At 35.2% G+C, this 24,338-nt stretch overlaps 1 protein-coding gene across 1 annotated transcript; it reads right to left on the bottom strand.

Annotated features, from left to right (window-relative positions):
* Window positions 1-2,139: 2,139 nt before the first annotated feature.
* LOC134597413 (aquaporin-2-like) lies at window positions 2,140-23,859 on the bottom strand. The gene is made up of 4 exons (XM_063444830.1): window positions 23,500-23,859; window positions 11,134-11,298; window positions 5,503-5,583; window positions 2,140-2,334 (listed from the first exon to the last, which is right to left on the bottom strand). Exons 1-4 carry the CDS (start codon window positions 23,857-23,859, stop codon window positions 2,140-2,142), a joined length of 801 nt encoding a protein of 266 aa, XP_063300900.1.
* Between the last annotated feature and the right edge of the window lie 479 nt (window positions 23,860-24,338).

The following is a 24,338-nucleotide window of genomic DNA, read 5'->3' as shown; positions in this document are numbered from 1 at the left end:
AGTGCGTGTGGGTATAGGATGCACGTTTAGGGAATATACTGTGTGTGAAGGGGTTGTTGTGTGTGCATAGAGGATGCACTATATGTGTGTATATAAGGGAGGATGTATGTGTATAGTGAATGCAGTGTGCGTGTAAGGAATGCAATGTGTGTGTATGTAGATGCAGTGTGTGAATTTGTGGAGTGATGTAGGAGCAGTGTTTTGTAGGGGGAACAGTTTATTTATTTTTTGTTTATCCAAACATACAGAGACAGTGAGTGTCACCTCATTTACAAAGTATCATATTGAAATATTTACCTACTTATAAAAGTAGGACCTATATCATAGATTACACTATTGGTTTACTAGTCTATACTAGTCTCTTAGGATACAAGTGGTTGTAAGGGACTTGAATGTTTAAACTCTCCATTACAATGGTAGGTTTCATTGTTAAGTGGACTGTCCTTAATGGTAACATCACTCAAACCTTGACAGTTTGTTTTTTGTTGCTTGTGGAAATTCAATAGGCTGAGAGGTATGGGATTGAGTAGAATATAGCTGAGTCTGTTATATTTCTTATTTTGAGGCACTACATAGTTTGGATGAATTAAGTGTATGTCTTTGAAAGATAATTTGGAGAAGTCTGAGTTTACTGCTGGGAAAGAGTATGCTATGCAAGTGATTAAGTAGAACCAAAACCCTACTTCTTCAGCCAAATGCTCAGGTGTAATTTATGTTTTTGTTGACAGTTTCAGTATTTGTTGGGGTATTACAATGTAATGTGTAGAAAGCACATGTAGGGCTTTGTAGGTGTTAAACACTGAGGGACACATATCCAAAAAGAACTGTACCATTTGTAATAATAATCCTATCCTAAAAAGGTTTGTCCAGTTATATCCTCTGTAGTGAAGAACTGTATTAGAGTAAGTCTTGACTCTCCATGTGGACAGATGTTACTGTTCTCTGATCATTAACATGGCTATCATGAAAAACTTGACTCCTTATCATTATTTACTATAACCTTTTCTTGTGACACTGATCACTTAACTTAATAAACATATTTTTCACACTGGTCTGGTGCAAATGGTTTTTGTTTTTGGTTGCAATATGTGAACTCAACACGCTCTGTGAACTGAACTTTCTTCAAAAGTCACTTGTAATGTCGAGTTACATATTTATGTGAATAGACTCATTGGGATACGATTTTTGTATTATTCATAAATGTAATTTTATTTCTTGAAAATATCTCATCATGTGAAGTTTAACGAAAATCAGTTTGTCCACAATGATTGCAAAGCCTAATCATAACCCATCCATTATGTGACATTAAATGACCGCAATAGCCTTCCATTATATTTTACTGGCAATTATTGCTTGTGCTCACACTATTCAAATAAAGTGCCTTATAAATAGCATGATTAGGTATGTTAATTGGCACAGAATAGCATGCAGTAAAGTCTTCTGTCTACAATATTAATTATTTTCATCAAGAAATTTGACAAATGTATTCATTATGATAGACATTTTATTGCAAATATGAAATAAAAAATCAATCTCATATAACATAACACTTTTTTTTGTTTAATGTAGATGATCTTTGAGTATAAAATGACTTAAATATAACTTCAAATCATATTGTGTCAGCTGTTTAGTGTAGGATTAAATTAGAGTAGTAAGTGCTGTCTCCCAGAAAATATAAGCCTATAATTTGATACTGCCTGTAAAATTTAAGAAAGCAAACCTAAAAGTCTTACTCACATGTTGCAGCAATATTTTTTTTAAAAAAAAAACACAATGCATGCACTTCTTTTGCTGCAATCTATACTAAAATTATGACAATTAGTAAAACAAAATACAAAAATGACTTTTATAGCCAAATCAGTCTTACCATTTTACTACTGCATTCAATGTTATTCAGTTTAATTATTTAGATGCCAAAAAACATAACAAATTAAAGAAATATTTATGAAACAATTTTGAGTGCACATTGGTAGCGCACATCTGAAATATTTAATATCCTTCAAATACACCAGGGCTGTTACAGGGGTTCACTCTGTCTCTGCCCATAAAGATAAGTTATGTCTCAAAAACTGTTAGCATGCTGCAATATAAGACCCTTGATATAGTTTTCCTTGTCCTGTATCAGTTTGCAGCTTCATATTACAAAGTTTGTAGCTCCATGGACTTCCTCCTTGGCTGTTCTTGTCTTTCTTCCCATTCTTCTTCTTCCTCGTTTGGCATTCTTCCTAGAAGGATATCTAGTTTCTCCCTGAAGCTCTCTTGATGGGGGCACAGGATGTAGTTGTAGATCAGTGATGCTAAGATGCTACCTACTAAAGGTCCAATCCAGAAGATCTACAGAGAAACATAGAAACACTTTGTTTTTTAAAATCTTCTTAGCTACACTGAAAAATGCTCATTAAAATGACCTCCTTGGCTCTAGAACATCCGAAAACTAAATTTGCTATTCACAATCTTTTAGTAATAGAAAGTAGTGATAATGTCAAATAGCAAAATTTCAATGTCATGTTTATAATATTTTTTTTTTTAAAAACTTGCTTGCTCAGTTATATTCTCTTCATTGTTAATATGCTCTAAATATTTCAGAAATATAACAGAAACAAAACTACACATGACACATTTAAAATGATGTAAATACCAATTAGCAGGTTATTGGGAATGTAATAAAATATTGACAGGACCCACATGAGATTATATTCCATTTGTTCCCGTCTGTTAAATAGCATCTTAATGATAAATGAACACATATGTTTGAACATAGCTGGGAACTACCTAAAATAACTTGATAATTATTGTAGAAGTTGACCTCAACTTGACATCTTACATATTTGATGTTATCAAATAATTTTATAGAGTCTATAAAAAGTTACTGTTCACATTAAAATCAATTGGCTTAGATAACATACTAGCTCTGGATTGAACACTGTCTTAGAGAAGTCATACATACTGTAGTAGTTAATGTAGTTGGGCAATCGTGGTAAGAAAAGTCCCATAGATACTGCACTGACTGTACTTCTCTGTAACTTATTAATTAAAGATTGTGCAACAGGCACCAAAAGTCTCGTGCAGTTTGCAGATTACAGAAAAATAGGTAAGGTGATACAATCTATGTAGGACATAACTTTGTTCTCTGAATAAAATAGGGAATGAGGAAGGCAAAAAGCAGATGAGATTGAACATGGAAAAATGTAGAGTTATGCATTTTGGGATTAGGAACAAGCAAGCAATCGATGAGGTTGAATTAGGGACAATGATAAATGAAGATGACTTGGACATTATTAAAGACAACTGATTAGAAAACAGTGTGCAATGTCAGTTCATAAGATGCACAAGTAAATAAAGTGCTGTCATGCATTAAAGTTTATATTAATTAATATGATGAAACTATATTATTGTCTTCTTGTTTGTGCAGTGCCATTTTGGGGACTGGTTTTAAAAAGGTATTTTATAGAATTAAAAAAAGTGTTGAGGCAGACTACAAAATTAGTTGAGAGACATGAAGAAAGGAGGGTCCTGTATTAACAGAGGAATATATAATGGTTGCATTTTTAGAGAGAGTTGTAAACATGGTCTTGATGCCTTTTAAGTATACAAGGATACAGTACTTAATATATGTGGTAACATCGTGTGGATCCAAGGAGAAATCTGAAATTGGAGTCAAACAAATGTCTCCATATTTGTGGCATATCTGAAAAATCTTTTAAACTTTTTTTCCCCTTATTTAAGTTCAAGAGCAAAAATGTGTGGAATCTTTAATGTAAATTAAAAAATAAAATTATTATTTACATTTTCAGACAATTTGGCTAATATGTTTGAGAAGGGAAATTATGTATTTTATAAAGTGTGCAACTCTAAAAGCGTTAGTTACTGAAGTGAGAATTCAAAGTGGATTTCACATGTAAGGTAAAAACAGAAACTTTCAGTTTGGCTACTTTGACCTTAAATTTAAAATTCACTTTGAGTTCTCACTTTTGTGAATAACCCTGCTAATATTTTGCACAACAGATATACCTATGACCAGTGGTATGTGGTCAAGCAGCAACTGTTAATTAGAACATATTGAGAAATGATTAAAATTTTATTATTTTTGCAATTAAAATTAGATGGTGGTAGGACGTAAACATATCAAACAAGTCAAGAAGGTGATATCGATTTAATTTAGAATTTAAATCTAAGAAAGTTTTTGTTGCATTATTCATATGTTGGAAACATGCCTGTAGGCAAATTAGTACGAGGATTGCAAAACAAAATACATTTCATGGATGGAAAACATGAAAAGTTAAGTGTGAAATGCAACCAAAGCTACAGACCTAAAAAAGCTGCATGCAAATTAATCAGGACTAACTTGAAGCATTTGAAGTTGAACATAGACTCAGGGGGTTTACTCAGTAAACAGTGAACTGCGGTGACTTCACTACAAACGTTAGAACAAAAAAAAAATATTGAAAAAAATCTTCACCTTTGTGGAAATACAGATTTCGTATAACTTTTGTGTATTTTATAAATTGATTACCAAGTCAAAGCATCTTGCTGTTTAGTGAATAAACGCAGACCTAATGTATACTGTTTTGTGTCCTTGCTCACTAATCCCAGACAATAAAGTTCGATAATGTCAATTTTCCTGAAACAGGTCACAGGTTTGTCATTGATTTTTTTGTTGTTGTTGCTAAGAGTTCTAATGAATAATGTAAGAGAACACTGAAATAACCACGGGCATTACAACTTGCTGCAGTTGTTATGGTGCCAAGAGTGCCTTGACACCCCTCCAGGGTAAGTAGTCAAACCATCTGCAACCAAATTGACAAATTACTAGGGGTCCACTAGGAGCTTCCTCTCTTGCAGATGGAAAACCCATTCAACAATTCAGGAAGGAGCTCATTACCTAGAAGACCCCAGTTAAGTTGTCAAATAATTCACACAGATTTACACTGCTTATCACGAAATGGCACAAAGGCACCACTGACACAATATCCACTACAGCGAGCTTTAGTGGTTATGGTGCTTGGAACGTTTCTTTAATTAGGGACTATGTGTCCGTAGTCGTACTATGCGATCTGCCATTCAATGACGTTTTAAAAAAATGTATTTCATGAATAAAATATATATACATCTTAAAATGCTATTGAATAATAAACATGCGGGTTCTTTTTTAGTGATGGTGCAAAATAAATGGACTTTAGATCTAGATTATTAGCAAGGAAGGAACAAGAAAGACAAAGAAAAAAATCATGTATCTATTGAGTTAATAATATACCACAAAATAATAGTTTCTATTCACATTTTTTTGGAAGAAATGTGGTCAACTAGCTTTTCATTTCTTGATAAATCTTCAGAAATCTTGAGAAATCTAGAACAGTACAGTTTGAAAGTCTGAGCTGCATTCTTTGTCAGCAAGAAAGAGACTATAAGACACTTGGAGAACGTTACATAATATATATTCATTGTACATTTTGCAAACCTTTTATTCAGCGCATTTAATGTTTAATAATTTTCTTATCTTACCCAATGGTCGCAAAAGTTTCCAACAATCATTGCTGGGCCAAAGGATCGAGCTGGGTTCATAGAGCAGCCAGTAAAGTAGATCTGAATTAAAAACAACAACAACATTTTTTTAAAACTTTGTGGATACCAGCCGTTATTCTAATACCCATCAGAGCTAAGTATAAAATGATGCTTTGTGTGTGCTAAGCATTTCTTAGATGACATCAATCACCATGCTGTAGCAATCAGTTGAAAAAAATAATAATTGAGAGGCCTATTGTGTTCCGAAAAAGTACTTTTAAGAGCACTGGTTAAAAAATACAATGTATAGAACTATGTGCTGTATATGTATTAATAAAAAAATATATATTATTTAGTGAATGTCAGTGAATCTCAGATAATAACATGCATCATTGATAAATCTGGAATCTTTTCTGTCTTAAATACAGGTAACCTAGAGATCGGCATAGAAATACAACAAAAATTAGCAAGCATATAATTTAGGAATAAACTAAGGTTCCCCTCATTAAACAATGTTGTTTTTTTGTTTTTTGATTTTTATTTAACTAAAGTTTCATAGAAAAAAATAGAAAAAAAAAGTGAAACTTTCAAAAATATATACTGGGGAAATGTAGTATTAATTTAAATTTGTCAGTCCCAAAAGCCATGAATAAGTTAAAAGAACCGTACAAGCACCATAACAGTAAGCAGCATAATCACTACAGCCCACTAAAGGACCCATGCTAGACTATAATGATTGGCAGAGAGCATCAACCATTTATTGCTCATAATCAATTATTATGGTCCTGCATGGCCCTGGTTTGCTCTAAAACATTTCCGGTCTTCTCCAGCAAGAATAAACCCATAGACACCCGGCTTTTAGAAGTGGTCAAGGAGCAAGCAATCTGTATGTACACTGTTTCTACTTGAAACACTGCCAATACAAAGCAATCTCCACTGTTGTGCTGTCTACTTGCACCCCCGGCACACGTAAACTCATGAAGCAAATAATTCAGTTCTGTGCTGCCTAACTTTAATTCTTTACAAAACTTATGGTTGTAATAAGAATGCATTGTGCGCTGGCAACAGACATAATCTGTGAGCACGCCTGCATGTTGAAGTCTGTGTGTCGTCTAACTCTTGCGATCCCTTTCAGCCATCCCTGCCACCCTACATTGTCTAGCATTCATCCATTTTTTTTTTAAATCCTCACCCCTTATCCACCCCAATGTACACCCCACACTCTCTTCCATCCTCTATTCGGAACATATGCGAGCACTCTGAGCCTGTGAGATCGGACCAATCAAATGCTTACATTTGATAGGACCATGGAGAGGGAAGCAGGAAAGTGAAGAGAAGCATCAGCATCTGACTGGACCATGGAGAGGGAAGCAGGAACCCCATGGTGGATGGGCAGTGGAAAGCATCGAGGATAACTTTGCCCATTGCTAGATTCTAGGTAAGTTAAAAGATTACTATAGGGTCAGAAACACAAACATGTATTCCTGATCCAATAGTGTTAAAACCACAATCTGGACCCCCCTGGGCCCCTCATGCCTCCATAAATATAGTAAAAATCTTACTGTATCCAAGCCTGAAGCTGTAGCTCTGCTTGCTGTTAGACTCTTTAGACTGACAAAGAGGCAGATCAGGGGCAGAGCCAGCATGATTCAAACACAGCCCTGGCCAATCAGCACCTTCTCATAGAGATGGACTGAATCAATGAATCTCTATGAGGAAAGTTCAGTGTCTGCATGCAGAGGGAGGAGATACTGAATGTTTGGATGCATTTTAGGCAGCCATGACCCAGGAAGGATCTCTAACAGCCATTCGAGGAGTGGCCAGTGAAGTTATCACTAGGCTGTAATTTCTCTGAAAAGACAATGTTTACAGCAAAAAGCCTGAAGGTAATGATTCTACTCACCAGAACAAATTCAATAAGCTGTATTGTTCTGGTGACTATAGTGTCCCTTTAAGTCTTATTTTACAGGTGTTGTTTTTTTTTTTTTTTAAATTAGAGGGAAATATAAATTAGGGCAATGTACATTTCACAAGAGCAATATGAATAAAAAAGACATAGTGCAAAAAGGTTACAGTAACCCCTTAACTGCATTTTTTTTTTTAAAGAAAAATATTCTAGTTTTCAGTAGCACATCATCAATTAGTATATAGTCTTGGACTAAAATATATTAGTATTCCAATGATTTATACTTGTTATATAATGCAAGAATAATTGAGAATTTTTCGCTATAAATCATAGCCTGTAGCCATTAACGTCTGTTTCACACAAGATTTGACATATGGACTTGTAATTATTTCCCTTACAGCAAGGTTCCAGATGTTTGAATATCAAACAGTGTAACATATTGCATAAAGTGTGGTTTATATAGTCTAATCAATAATTTGTGATGGTTCACAAAATCATTAATTGATGTTCAAATAAAATAATTAATAATGACAACTGCTCAAACATTTTGTTATAAAAAGCATAACACTGTTCATGATTACATTCATATTCAGATTTGTTGACTATAAAATAAGAGATATGTATTACCTTGCATTTCGAATAAAATGAATTTCTTCATTTGGTTGAGAAATTCAGTATGTAGCCTAGAGCTAATCAAATTATATTATATGTTACTTTGTGCAAATATAATTGCAAAATGTATTCTATTGGAAAATAAGCTGATTGAGCTCAGCGATTATTTTTGGAAACTTGTTTAGTGGAAAAGCAAATCTGTTTTTATGGCAAAAGGCTTCCCTGATCTGGATTGTTCATGTTTTTTAATAGTCACTGTGTTTTTTTTTTTTGTGTTTTTTTTTTCATGTTAACATCTCAAGTTCACTTTATTGGTGAATGTATGTACTGGGACATATTTATCGTATGGACATCCTGTCCTAAGAGTCCTCCCGCCAGTCCATCCTCCCCTCCTATGACCGCAAAGGTCCTGTCGATCCTGTCCCATTTCACCTTATCACACATCTCTCCCCTTGTCTTGTACCTTCCTTAACACACATCTTTAACTGCTCTCTCTCTCTCTTCTAGCGTTTTCCCTGATTACCTTAAACATGCCACTGTATTACCTATCCTGAAAAAAAACATCTCTTGACCTGTCCTCCCCGTCTAACTATCGTCTCATATCCCTGCTTCCTTTTTCCTCAAAGCTTCTGGAAAGACTTGTCTTTACCCTTATGTCTCACTTCCTCAATTCCAACTCTCTCCTTGACCCTCTTCAATCTGGCTTCTGCCCTCTCCACTCTACTGAGACTGCTCTTATAAAAGTTACTAACGACCTAATCACAGCTATATCCAAAGGCCACTACTTCATAATAATTCTTCTTGACCTCTCTGCTGCCTTTGACACCTTTGATCATGCTGTCCTTCTTCAAACTCGTCAATCACTGGGTCTCTGTGGCTCTGTTCTCTCGTGGTTTTCCTCTTATCTCTCCCCATGCTCATTCAGTGTCTCTTTTTTTAATGATACCTCCTCCCCTTGTCCTTGGAGTCCCCCAAGGCTCTGTCCTTGGTCCCCTTCTATTTTCTCTTTATACTGCCTCTCTTGGCAAACGTATTACCTCATTTGGATTCCACTACCACCTGTACGCTGATGACACCCAGATATATCTTTCCTCCCTGGACCTCTCCCCTGCCGTCCAGCAACATGTCACTGCTTGCCTTTCATCCATCTCTGACTGGATGTCCTCCCACTTTCTGAAACTCAATTTCTCTTAAACTGAGCTCCTTGTCTTTCCTTCTCCTAATACCAATCCTCCTCTTTTGCTCTCCCTTCAAGTTAGTGGTATCCACATAAGTTCATCCTTGCAAGCGGGCTGTCTTGACATCATACTTGATTCTGGCCTCACCTTTGAGCCTCACATCCAGTATGTTGCCAAATCCTGTAGATTCCATCTCAAAAACATAGCCCTCATCCACACTTTTCTTACGCAAGATGCTACCAAGGAGCTTGTCTATGCTCTAGTAATTTCCCGCATGGATTATTGTAACCCTCTCCTGACTGTTCTTCCCAAAAGCCGTATTGCCCGCTATAGTCTGTAATAATTGCTGCCGCCAGACTGATTTTCCTCTCTAGTCGGTCCTCTCACACCTTATTCCTCTGTCAGTCCTTACATTTGATTCCTGTATCCTATAGGAGTCAATTCAAAGTGCTAACCCATACCAATAAAGCACTTAACAATTCTAGCCCCTCTTATATCTCCTCACAGATCTATAGGTATGCCCCTTCTCTGTCTCTCTGCTCCTGTCTGCTGCTCGCACCCATATGGCCAACTCACGCTTGCAGGACTTCTCGTGGGCGGCTCTCTTCCTATGGAATAGCCTGCCTACCGCCATCAGACTCTCCCTTATCTTCAATTGTTTAAGAAGTGCCTTAAAACCCATCTCTTTAGGAAAGCTTATGGCCTCCCAGAGTAACCTCTACCTTACACACGTCTTTTGCTCTCTCCTAAAGGGCAGCACTTTACTCTCTCCTCCAGCTTTGCTTCACTCCCACCTTATTTGATTGATATTTCCTGTCCTAATGTGTTTTACACCCCACCTCCTTTAAACTGTAAGCTCGTTTGAGCAGGTTCCTCTTCAACCTATCGTTCCTGTAAATTTTCTTGCAATTGTCCTTTTTATAGTTAAATCCACCCTCTCATAATATTGTAAAGTGGTACAGAATCTGTTGGCGCTATATAAATGGCAATAATAATAATAATAATAATAGGGCTGAAGAACAATGTTAGCTTCTTTTTTTTCTTCTATGTTTGCTGGGGCAGACTACCAGTGAGACAGTTACTACAACCAAAATCAGTGTATTATGTAAACGCTGTTTTTTGTTTGGAGTAACTCTTTAATAAACAAGTACTAGTCTTTTATGAGATATATTGATGCATTATTCTTAAGTAAGCTATTAAATCTCCCATCAATATATGTGCTATCATTCATTTAAACATTCTTTTACTGAAGCATAAGAGAATGATAAAACATCCTTGTAAAACCACAAACCATGTTAAGCAATATCATCTATATTGATGCCTATTTATAACTCTATTTAGATAGTGCACCAAACATTACTTTATAGAAGCAAATATAAAATTATAGTTCTAAAACAATCACTAATATGTATGTGTTGGTGAACTAAAATGCACTAATAGCTAAAAAGAAATATAGAATCAATTGGAAACAAACAGTTATGATTTTTTTCACCTCTTACTTGATAGCTGATAGGTCTTTGTCCATAAAGTCTATGATGGTTTAGCAATATGATTGAAAACAATGTAACTTAACTTTTACTGTTTGTGCTCTTTTGTTCTATTGTAACATGCAATACATGCATCAGTTGAAGCTGGTCCATATTGAATATTGAATTAAAAAAAATACCACTCTAATCATGTCAAAAGCATGGGGTATTTTGGAAAAGACCTATTTAAAATGTCTGTTTCCTAAATGCTTGTATCTATGAGATAATGGCATGACCTCTAATTGGGTCAGGTGTTAAGTACAGGAGGTAACATTGGCAGTCAACAAGTCAAATCGTAAAGTTGAATTCTAAGGGTAGAGTTAAGAGCCCCTACTGCAACTGATACTGATCATTGACAATATAAATAAATTCATTTAATAAAAGTGACTACTGAATATGTAATATTTACCCCGACCAAGTGCCCCAGAACAACAGAGAATGCAATAGAGATGGACGGGGATCCCACAATGTCATTTCTACGAGTGTCAGTCGAGGCAAAAATGCAGAGAATAAGCTGGAGTGTCAGCATGATTTCTACAGTGACGGCCTGTCCTTCAGTAGTGTTATTACTCGGCTAGAAGTAAAAGAAATTCGCATTAACTCTTCAATCACAACTGAAATCCCAAAGGCATTCAGATGTCAACATTTCTATAGACATGATCAGTGGTTTATTAACATAAAAGTGCTATTACTATAGAAATGGGATTCTGCTTTTCGTTTCATGTGCCCCATCCCTTATTAAATCATCCACAGTAAGCACGTTCTATGCAACTGTCTGCTGTGTAAAATTAATTGAAATAATAAGCTACAAATATCCTGTCTTGTAAAGATCTGATTTATTTCTTTAATATAACATGCATTGCTAGATTTGGAATTATTATAAATAGACAGATACCCGAGTAGAGTGCTGTATATTCAATTAAAAAATTGTCATCTACTTTGTCACACGGCTAATGTTATCATGTTAAATAGACTTATATTCAATAAGACAATGCTAAGTGTCAAAAAGGTTGTTGCTTTGTGTCCTGGGCCCATGAATGTATGCAATCCCTGTAACATTTGTTCCTCGTGGTTCATATGGATCTCCATTCTTCTTCTATCCTAACAGCTGTACCAACTGTACCATTGTCCAAAATTGTGGGACATTTTTATGTAGCGAGAAACAAAATATTACTTGTTCTTGGAATTTCACACTCTACAGCATGGAGGTAATGCAGGCATTAGACATACCGTATATACTCGAGTACAAGCCGACCCGAATATAAGCCGAGGCCCCTAATTTTACCCCAAAAAACTGGGAAAATGTATTGACTCGAGTATAAGACTAGGGTGGGAAATGCAGCAGCTACTGGTAAATTTCTAAATAAAATTAGATCCTAAAAAAATATATTAATTGAATATTTATTTACAGTGTGTGTATAATGAATGCAGTGTGTGTGTATGAATGCAGTGTGAGTGTATGAATGTCGTGTTTGTGTATGAATGTCACGTGTGTGTATGAGTGCCGCCTGTGTGTATGAGTGCAGCGTGTGTATGAGTGCAGTGTGTGTGTGTATGAGTGCAGTGTGTGTGTATGAATGCAGTGTGTGTGTGTATGAGTGCAGTGTGTGTGTGTGTATGAGTGCAGTGTGTGTGTATGAATGCAGTGTGTGTATGAGTGCAGTGTGTGTATGAGTGCAGTGTGTGTGTATGAGTGCAGTGTGTGTGTGTGTATGAGTGCAGTGTGTGTGTGTGTGAGTGTGTGCAGTGTGTGTTGCAGAGCCTTGGTGGGGGGTGGGCAATTCTTTTTTATTTATTTTTTATTATTTAAATTTTTTTTATTATTATTTATTATTTTTTTTATTTAATTTCATTATTATTATTTGTTATTATTATTTAATGTAATTATTATTATTATTATTATTAATATATATTTTTTTCGTCCCCACTCCCTGCTTGATATATGGCAGGGAGGGGGGCTCTCGTTCCCTGGTGGTCCAGCATTGGCAGTTCAGTGGGGGCTGTGGGGGCTGTGAGAGAGCCGCGGCTCTCGCGAGACTTACACTGGGAGCTGACCGAGGTGCTGAACGGACGGCGCGGAGGAGGAGAGAGCTGACAGGAGCTGCAGGAGAGGTAAGTCACGCTCTCTCACAGCCCCCACAGCCCCTGTCTGTATTATGGCAATGCAAATTGCCATAATACAGACAATTGACTCGAGTATAAGCCGAGTTCCGGTTTTTCAGCACAAAAAATGTGTTGAAAAACTCGGCTTATACTCGAGTATATACGGTAAGTATGTTCGGTCTCTCTCTCTCAAAGGGACCCTCCACTCACAAAAAGTAAATAAATCATGGCAGAGTGTTCTTTTCAGAGTATGCTTCATTTTTCTTCCTCCAGACATACCGCTGATCCATTAGGCCAAAAAGTTCCAGTTTTATTTCATTGCACCTCAGAACAGAATCCCCAAATTTCTGTGGCTTATTTAAATGGTTTTGAGCATATTAGAGACGACTGTTCTTGTCCTTTTGGGTCAGTTGTGGTGTATGTCTTGGAGTTCTTGCATGGGAACCTTCTACGTTTAGTATTCGCCTTACTGTGCTCACTGAAACCTCAGTGCCAGTTGCCACCAAGTCTTGCTTCAGGTTTTTTCAGGATTTTTCACAACCTGCCTTCTCAGAAATCTGGCTGTAACCATTGATAGCTTCCTTCAACTTTAAACTTGCAAACTATGCTTCCAACTGTACCTCCAGGAACATTAAGTGCCTCCACTGTCTTTTTGTATCCTGTTCCTTGTTTGTGAAGGGTTATGATGTCTTCTCTTAATTTTGTTGAACATTCTTTTGACTTGCAAATTTCTAACATGCAGTCAAATGTGACACTCACAAACCCCTAGCCAGTTCAGGTATTTGTTCCAGCTCAAGTACACCTGGTGTAACTAATGAAGCACTTGATTAGTTGCATCAGGTGTGCTTGAGACAACATCTGTTTTGCATATTGTGCTGTTGAGATTCTACTTATTGGGTTGAATAATTTTGAGACTGGAGAAGTCATTATAAGTTGAATTTTCAGTTGAATTTGGGGAAATCCCTTGAAGCTTTCATTGTGTTCTGCTATTTCAATTGCTTTAGTTTGATTTGTTAATTTCAAACCGCTGAAAGTCTGTAAATGTTGATAATAAACCTGATATTATTCAATAGGGGTTGAATAATTTTGATTGCAACGGTAAATATTTTCTCTATTGGGAGACAGTACTATGCTGGGGGGAATATATAATTTTTTAATTCACCCCTGCAGCGTGATCACGCTACTTTTAAAGAGGTTTGAAGGGCTTTGAGTAGTGCTTAGTTTGTGGGCTGCTTGGAGCACTTCTGTCAGTCTGGAGCCTATAACTGTGGCCCCAACTGATAGATGGGACCCCCTGGTTTCTAAAAATACCTGAAGTTCCTTTTTATTATTGAAGGAGACTGGGTGCAGTGTTAGAAATACAGCAGCTGACAGTGGGTACCCTTCTGGTACCATTACTGCATGACGGTCTATACCGTCACTTGGTGTTAAAGCTACGCACTGCATGACCACACAGACAGTCATGTGGTCCTTAAGTGGTTAAATTCAATGAAGTGAAACAAGTCTAGTCTTAAAGCCCTTTCACAGAAAATGGAAGGGGAGGAATGATGCACAAAATGTCAGGAGTAACAGATCACAGAATCATGTAGTTCAGCTCAAGACCATGCCAAACAAGTTAATTGCCTTGAGGGGTAAGAAGCTAGCCTTCAAGTCTCTTTCCATACCATAGGTTGAGCGAGGGAAGATTTTTTTTCCTTGTTGAGCTTCCATCAGAGTCTTTATTAGTCTTTTGAGGCAAATTGTAGAAAAATAGTGATGCTTAGCAAATAGTCAATTGAACACTTTATCCCCCAAATTGTAAAATAAACCCCATATTTATAGAAAGTAACACATTCCTAATTTCAATAACGTCAAAAGGATTATATGTCAATAAACTGCTTGATCCGTAAATATTACACAATAATCAGCTGGTAGTAAATTTCAGATGTTAACAAGCCAGAGAAAGTCAAATGAAACAGCCAAAATCAACTGGAAGCTAAATTGAGCTCTTAGAGTTCATTTTAAACCCAGTGTGTGTTTATAATGAATAATCTGTCATTGTTTGCAGTGTACACATTTTAAGATGCAGCAACGACTCTAGTCTATTACTTAAACAAATCACTTAGTGAAATTTGAATTTGTATTGGAAACATTTAAATAAGTTAGATAGTGATTTATTATATCTATGTTATTTCAACTTTTAAGTGATCTCTATCCTTTACTTGTTGTTAAATGCTTGGTTTGGCAGCCATAATGTTATTCTAACGCCCGAGGCTTTGCTTTCTTACTATTTGATGCCAACCTGATTATGCATAGTTTTCATAAATTATATGGAAAGTCAATCTGAAACATTTATGCTATTGCTTTTTATGGTTATGAGAGAGTTTGCAAATAGGAAATTTGCATCTGATGAAAATGACTATTTAGTTATTACAAGTACGCTAAACAAACAGCAAAATTAACACAAATGCATTTAATTTGAAAGGGGAAATAGATCTACTTAGGAATTACAACCAAATCATAAAAGCACACATTATGATTTTAACGTATAACTCTGCCACTTAGTGGTATGTTCATTAAACACAAGGGTTTGGTGAGCAACCAACTTGCAAAATGCTGGTTTAACTAGCCAAACTGGAAAACAAATGTCTAATTCAGCAAAGAGATTTTTGACTCTACTACATTGGCCATAATTTTACACATTGGTTCAACTTACCACAGTTTGTAAGACCGATATTATTATAGTTAATGCTATCGTGCCTGCAAAAAGAGGATTCAGAAGAATGCTGAAGACTATAAATAAGAATTCCATACAAGTTGATAGAGACAAAGAATTGTGATCAGTTGGAAGATATGACATTTTAGCCAAAATAGCTGAGTTAAAAAAGCTAATTCTAAAATTATTCCAAGATCAGTAAGATCTTCTCTATCGTTGTGAATGTGACTATATGGTATGCCTTAAGCTGCACTAATGTTGCTCTATCATCTTTATCTGTTATGATTTTTTTACGCTTTTTATCTGTGCTTTTCCCTTTTGTATGTTATAACTGCAGACTTGGATAGATGTTCCCACAATTATATCTTGGGTTTGCCAATTTGATAGTAGCATCCCTGAATTGAATTTACAAATTATTTAGCCAATTTTGCACACTTTTGTTTTATTTCACTTCTAATTGGTCCTACACTGCATCATCATTTACCATAACTACAACATAATAATTGATACCTAAACTACACAGGAGTCTAGCAGTTGGGAAATCTTACGTCATAAACACCATTGGATTAACAGAGGGAACGCTAAAGCTGGGGCACCAGGCTAAAGCCCCCCAAGAGGCCATTTAAAATTTCAATTTATATAAAACTTTTTCTCCCATATACTTGCATGTTGGTTCATTTGGACCTGTAATGCTTGTCTGGTGTGTTTAAGCCAAAAGGAGAATATGAAAAAACTGGAAATAAGTTGGGAAGTGAGGGCAGATATTGGGCAACATAAAATGTGAAGATGGGCAGAGTGGGAAGGACCATGAATAAAAGGGATAGGGAACGTAAGGTCAAAGCTGCTAGGTAGACAATAGGATATTGCAGAGAAAAAGGAAAAGATAGGGAGGTGGGATATAACCTAGAATATGGAGAACAGAAACATTTGGACAGAAAGATGAAAAAGGATTTAAAAAAGGTGGGACAGGCAGAGAGACAGAGGATAAAACAGACAGATAGAAAATGGTAGACAAATATTTCCTTAGCCCCAAAAGAACACATGACATGTGTGACATGTCATGACTCCCTTTTATTCCAGAGGTTTGGTCCTTACGGGGTTAAAGAGGTAGCTAGGAAGAGGTAGTTAGAGTGAAAATTGATATAAATTGAATACAAAGATTACTGGTGGATAGAACATGGAAGTACGCCATACAGGAATAGAGAGAAAAAAAGTGGAAATATAGTGGTAAGAAAAGATTGATTGAGAACAGTGTTGTAAATTTAAAAAGACAGTGAATCTAGCTTTATTGGTTGTTTCCAATTTTGTCCAACAAATACCTCTCTACCTGATATACAAAGTCAATAACTGTGCTCCATTCAGGCATCTGGTGTCCTCCAGATATTCATAGTACATACCTGTCACATGATGGTCACATGAGTGTCACCTCTATTCTCTTATACTATTAGTCTCCTGCAACTTACCTGAATAATGAGTCTGCTAAATTATAATACGTTTCACTTGTATCACACACAAAATTAGGATGCCTCTCATTACTCACATTGAACATATGAATTTCACTTAAACATGCATTATAAACACACACACACACACACACACACATACACACACACACACACACACATATTATTTGCTATCTGTGTGCATGCATTTATTTTATATCTTTGCTGGAATGGTATCAGGATTTAAATTGATACAGTGGAATAAAGTTTACTGGTTTACAAAACAAAAGAGATTAGATTAGACATGACATAAATACAGAAATAAAATACTAGTGTGATCCAGGGACAGAAAGTCAGAGGAACACACAGAAAAGTCCTTAGAGTTTTGCAACTCTGAGGACTCTTCTGTGTGTTCTTCGGACTTTCTGTCCCTGGATCAAACTAGTATCTTTTTTCTCCAATTTGTTAAGGGCTACCCCCTGTTAGAAATCCTCAGGACACACTATAACCCCCTTCTTACAGAGGCTAGTTCTGTTTTTTTATAACATAGATACAGCATATTTGTCGAAGAGTGTCAGGAACAGGTAAATGATTTGTAGAAACATGGAGAAAACTGGAATTAACAGTTTATTCAGTTTATATAACTATATACACTTGTTACGGATCTACCTGCTGTACAGGTTGTCAAACACACTAATTATTTTAGATGGCCGTTTCTTCAACACCGGGTCTCCATACCATGCTCAGCTTCCGCTATAGCTGTCAAACATCATCTATTAGCAATGGATTAGTACATGAATATATCTTCAGGCTTTTATTCTGACAAGCAATAATGGATTCCGAATGCACAAACACCTGAGCAGGTGACATTTAAAATTAATTTGTTCAGTTCTGGAAATGATCTTGACAGTCTGTGCCAACTTTATTCATCCCGGATATTCTTTAGAAATTCCCGTGGAATCTGACATGTCCAGTCCCGCATTTAATAGTCATGTAGCTGATGTATAAAAAATGCATCGTAATACACTGTTGTTTTTCAGCATGTTTTTCTTCAGCTGTTGAAAGTGCAACTCGCTACTTTTGACTTGACCAGCTGAAGGGTCCTTCTCTATATTGAAAGATGTAATAACTTACAGTCTTATAGACTGTGGTGTCTTGTAATGAGCAATTACATACAGCTAATTTTGGGTTGAACATTTCCCCATGTTTAGGCTATATATATATATAGTTGATGGTTAATACAATGTTAAACAAAAATCTGCATACCAGTCAAGCCATAAGACTTGCTTATATATATATATATATATATATATATATATATATATATATATATATATATATATATATATATATTGAAAGTAAATAATATTTTCCCATGGATTTATATAAGATCATAACTCTTTTTGGTGTGTGTCCTGTATTACTGGGGGGGCAGCCATGGTTAGTCCTCTACTAATAAATTGTGAGCTGGTAAAAGCTGAACTCAAGACCCCCAAATGTCCGAAATGATCCTTTTTGGACATAATATAAACATAAGATATATTTTTGAAATGTACATGTTTAAGAAAAATTTAAAACAGCTTAATTTGGACAGCAAATTTTAACAGTTACTAGAAAACTCCCAATTTTGTTATAATTTTCAACATGGTCCTTGATTTGATTTTGTTGTCTAATCTTTTCAAATGATTTAATATTTTTGGACACACTTTTATGACTTAATATTATGAAAAGTATATTTCAATATATTGGTTATTACTTCACATGGCCTTTATTACGTCTTTGCAACAATGTATTGTTTAGAATGATGTTTGTCAAAATAACTGTTGTATAGTGCGCCTGCTTATTGTAAAGAAAAAATAACCTATAAAACATTGCAAAATCTAACATCTTCATCATTGCGGGAAAATACATGTTAATGGCTGTTCCTTCAAATTGGGAGTTGTTGTATACACATGAATCAAAACTATAATTCAGAACTATAAATTAAGCAAATTGTCTCCCTAATAAGCACATTATGTATGATGTACTATAATCACGAATGAGGTCAATAATATTTCCAGATTAATGATAGACCTGGAATGTAGTTATCTTGAATACAACTGAAAAAAAGTACAATTTGAATGTTAATGTTGATATGTATTGTTCAATGTTAACATTGAATACAATGCTCAGTCTCTCACTGTTATCTCGTAGAATTCCAAAACTCATAGGTACAACTCAACAGCCCAAGCAAAAATACAAATGGAAAATAAGTTTTGGTCATGACTTTTTATCTTTTTTCATGTTAGATTAAATTGTAGAATAGGTAAACATGTATATATGGATGTACACTCCTGAGCTCTTTGTGGAAGATTATCAACTAACTCCAATTCACGCAGACGGACAATTATCATAGCAAGTATATTCAACTGAACATTTTTCGAGACCTCCAAGTTTCAGATGAAAGTCTGTTTATCTCAACAGCATTTTGGTACTAAATAACTGAACTGAATCAGATGAAACAAAAGGGTACGAAAACGAGCCAATCAGTGTCATGCAAAATATATACACAATATGATATTATGAATATATTTTGCAATAGACTGATAGGAAGATTTTTCCGTAATTTTGGTCTAGGATGAAGTGGTAAAAAGTAACCAATAGAAGAAAAAAACGGGAGGAGCATTACACAAATCTATATTAATAAATTATATATTTGTTAAATATATAATATATAAATATAGATTATTTTTTTGGTAAAAGTTTAATTTAACAAAAACCCATCTATACTTCCATCATTTAAGTCTTAAGATGTAGGGATGTCAATCCTGTTTGAGACATGGGACCATGCCTTTTTAAAAACCTAAGAGTCTCTAGCTTGTATTAACATGCTTCTCAGAGATGCTGGTTTAATCTGAAATGATTTATCCTCTAAATATTACAAATTACTATGGCCTCAATTTAATGTTGTTGGGCAAGCTTTTTAAATTATTTAATATATTGGATACAATTCTTAATTTTTTTTTTCTCCAAAATTTCAATATATCCAAAAATATCAAAATATTGCAAAATCAATATTTTCATAATTTTAAACCATTTTAGAAAGTCTATCCAAAAATATTAAATCATTTGAAAAGCTTATCCAACAGTTATACATCGAGGCCTGTATTGCAACTCAATGACTGTAACACGATGTTAATTGCACTCATTGCATTATTTGCTATCTGTGTAGAGGACTCTGGATACCGTCATTGTATAGGAATTGTTAAATAAATCAATGAATTAACATGAATGCTTAAATGCAGAATCATGAGACCCAGAATCATGGGTGGGTGACTGTCATCCAGTGTGATAGATCTAAACAGATTGATGCCTTTCAATGTTAAGAGGTATGCACTAACTAAATCCAAGGATTAGGTAATGAGGCCCTTTTAGAAACATTTTGAGTAATATTTGGGATTCCCATATCAACCTTGTGCAAATTTCTTGCTTCAGCTCACTTCATTCCTTTGCCCTAAATGAAGTACAATTATTGCTAATGGCTAATGAATACAAATGAGAAAGTAATTTTAGATAAGACCTATACAACGTTCAGGAGGAATTTTGGACCACTCTTCCTCATAGAACTGCTTCAGCTCAGTCTTATTCTTACAATGTCTGGTGTGAACAGTCCTCTTAGCATCTCTCTTAGCATCCACAGCATCTCTATGGGCTCTGAATGGGCCACTCCAAAAGGTGGATTTTCTTTTTTTTAAGCCATTCTGCAGTGGATTTACTTCAGTGTTTAGAATCTTTGTTCAGCTGCATCACCCAACTTCTACTGAGCTCCAATTGGCACACAGCTACCCTGATATTATAAATGTAGGATATCTTGATAAATTTGAGAATTAATTTTTGCCTCGATGATGGCAAAAAGTCCAGACCCAAAAGCAGCAAATCAGCCCCAAATCATGATGCTCCTTCCACTGTACTTAATTGCAGAGATGGTGCTTTCATATTGGTATGCAGTGCCCATTTTAATGCCATATAGTGCTGTTTGTTCTTCCCAAACAATTCAACCTTTGTTTCGTCAACCCACAAAACTGTTTTTTCCAGTAGAGCTGTGGAGTGTCAAAGTGTTTTTTTAGAAAGCAGCAACACTCTTTGTGGTGTTTTACCATTGAAACCATATTTGTTCAATGTTTTCCATATAGTAGATTGATGAACAGAGATGTTCCAGTTCCAACGATTCAAGTCTTCATGTCTTTAGCTGTCACACTAAGGTTCCTTTTTACCTCTTTGAGAATTGTGTGGGGTACCCTTTGAGTCATTGTGGCTCCACAGCCACTTTTAGGGAGAGTTGCCACAAAACTAGATCGTCGCCATTTATACACAATTTGTCTAACAGTGGACAGATGACTATCTAAGCACTTTCAGATAACTTTGTAACTCTGTCCAGCTTTCCAGCTGAGAGATCTTTTTTGCGAGGCATCGCTCACATAGACAGACGTTTTTTGCAAATAGCAAGCTCAAAATTTTTTGAGTGCTTTTTATAAGTCAATGTAGCTCTAACCCTCACCTTCAATCTTGTTTCATTACTTGGACATCAGATTTGCAAGTTTCCAACTGAAATTAGCTTTTGTTGTCCGTGAACCATCTACATTTACATCTATACTGCAGCATGAATGGATCTTGTGAGAAGATGATGAGAAAAAAGAATACAAACTTTAACCATATTCCCACCTGACTGTTTACTGTTTTTTTGGTTAGAACCAGGATATAACTAATTTATTTTTACTTCTGTACATATTTTACTTGTCTCATATATATAAGAAATTATAACTTGTATGTATATTTTATTTCTACGTGTTTTGTTCGACAACGATTAATAAGTTAGTATATATATGTCATTATTATGTTGACTGTTATTCTTTATTCTATATGTGAATATTTGAATGATATATTCAGCGTGCATAAGAGAAACACAATACAGTAAACGTGTGCGTTATTAGTTAAAACAGATTGTGTTTGCTGATTACTGTAACTTAGATGAACATCAAACCGGATTTTAAGGCAAATGTATACATAAATGTAGTCATTTACAGGATTAAAGAATTCACATACTTTTTCTTGACACTGTAAAATGGAATTGTCTAAAAGGAAATAGAGTAATTGAAATATAATTCTTTGTTTAACTTGATCTGCAATTTATGTTCTGCAATAGAATGAAGTGACTTTTTTTCAACACACAAGTTATTGCTTTGACCTTTGTTTTTTGATTTATAAATATCATGTTAAAAGAGGTAAATACTTATTCTTATTTTTTTTTTTTTACTATAATCTCAATTTAAACAGATAACAGAAATTTCACAGAAACTTGTGATATTCCTAATTTGTGTTTTAATTGACTCATTAAAAAAATAGTTTTTGATGTTTGGTTGCTTTTCCATCTGAATGCAAAATTAATACAGCTAAAAAAAGGATAACTATATAAAAAAAAAAGGATAAAACAGCCTCTGAATATAATGGAGACCACATTAAATGTTTTTATTTATACACATAAAACAGGATTTTACATAGGACACGAGGTCATGCGATTTAGTCTAAAGCAAAGGAAAGGTTTTTTTTTTATCGTAAGAACAATAAGGATATGGAATTCTCTGCCTGAAGAAGTGGTTTTATCAGAGTCCATACAGATGTTTAGGCAGCAACTAGATGCATACTTGCAAAAACTGAATATTCAAGGATATAATTTTTCAATGAAGGGTAAATGCTTCTTAGTCCAAGGATTAATCTGACTGCCATTCTGGGGTCAAGAGGGAATTATTTTCCGAGTTTGTTGCAAAATTGAAAGTGCTTCAAACTGTTTTTTTTTTTGCCTTCTTTTGGATCAACAGCAAAAAAACAAATGTAAGGAAGGCTGAACTTGGTAGACACATGTCTCTTTTCAGCCTATGTAACTATGTATGTAACTATATGTAACTACGTAACATCTGGTTTTGGAAAACATTTTGTTTCTCCAATTTTTCTAATTTCTTTTTTTTTATATATTAGTATGTTTCATTTAATGCATAACAAAATTACTCTATCAACAACTAGCAAATCAGATTTGACAACACATTTAGAGAACAAGATATATTAAGTATGTTATTAATCCATTAATTGACCGATCATATGCATGATTTTGTAAAATATAACATGTATAGCATAAATGGAGAAACAATAATTATCTTTTTATAATTGCTCCACAGTTTTCTCTATCCTTTAGAACAGTGGTTCCCAAACCAGTTCTCACTGCCCATAAACAGTCCAGGATTTATGTATTTCCCTTTTTTTTATTTCCATGGAGATACTGACAAAACCTGGACTACTGGTGGGCCATGAGGACTGGTTTTGGAACCATTGCTCTAGAAATTATCTAGTGTTGTCGTAACACACCTGGTCTTATTGTAGTTAGAGTAATCATTTCCATAACATTTAGAATGATTGCATACATATTCTTTTCTGCTTAACTGATAGACCATTGCTGATGAGCGAAATATGTTGCTGCTCTTCAGAACAAATAAAAGCCACTTACCTCATTAACTCCAAAACTACCATGAACATTTTCTGGTGTGAATTCATAAAGCAAGGCAGCTCCAGCCACAGCACCTAACAGCTGAGCACAGATGTAACTAATGGCTCGGAATACGGAGATCTGAGATGACACCAGGAATGCAACAGTCACAGCTGGATTTAGATGAGCACCACTAATGTGCCCCAGTGCCTGCACAAGAGTGCCTATACCCAAGCCAAAAGTAACAGAGATCTGTAGGATGGTTGGGAGTGATGTAGGCCACTCCATAGTAGAGCCAAGCCCAAAAAAGACAAATATCAATGTACCCAGGAGTTCTGCTGCAAATGCCCTCGTAAAGGGCCCAGTGCATATCTCTTTCATTGTTTACCGTTACCGTATGAAATTTGGAATGATAACTTGGCAGTCCTTTATTGTAAGCGAGTCTCCTGTCTTACTTGTCTCAGTGACTGACTTGTGCCAGAAGATTGCAACATGTTATATGCAACAAGAATGTAATGTTAATAGGGGTGGAACCCATACCTTTGAATGTAATAGCTTGCATCCATGGCAGATAGAATAGATTTTCCGGCTCCAGGCTGCTGATGACTCCATAGAGTTAATAAATTAATCTAATTCACGTCCTGTTAAATCAGTTGCTTGTAATCAGTTTATAGTAACGTAATAAAACAAATTCACAGAGAAAGTAAACACATGCGTATCTCTCTATTTCACCTTTTCTATGTATCGATCTATTGACATATTTAAATATGTACAAACGTATTAAAAGAAAAAATATTTCCTATGAGTCCTGTGCGTGTTTGGATATTGTTCCAACTTTTGTTTTCATTATTCTAAGATAA

This window comes from Pelobates fuscus, chromosome 1 (genome assembly GCF_036172605.1).
Source record: "Pelobates fuscus isolate aPelFus1 chromosome 1, aPelFus1.pri, whole genome shotgun sequence".
Lineage (NCBI taxonomy): Eukaryota > Metazoa > Chordata > Amphibia > Anura > Pelobatidae > Pelobates > Pelobates fuscus.
This window is presented reverse-complemented; position numbering and strand designations above follow the sequence as displayed.

Coding starts and splice junctions, on each gene's coding strand:
- LOC134597413 (XM_063444830.1), bottom strand. CDS start 23,859: ATGAAAGAGATATGCACTGGGCCCTTTACGAGGGCATTTGCAGCAGAA. Junction 11,299..23,499: donor GTAGTTTTGGAGTTAATGAG/GTAAGTGGCTTT, acceptor TTTTACTTCTAG/CCGAGTAATAACACTACTGA. Junction 5,584..11,133: donor TTCTGGGGCACTTGGTCGGG/GTAAATATTACA, acceptor TTTTTAATTCAG/ATCTACTTTACTGGCTGCTC.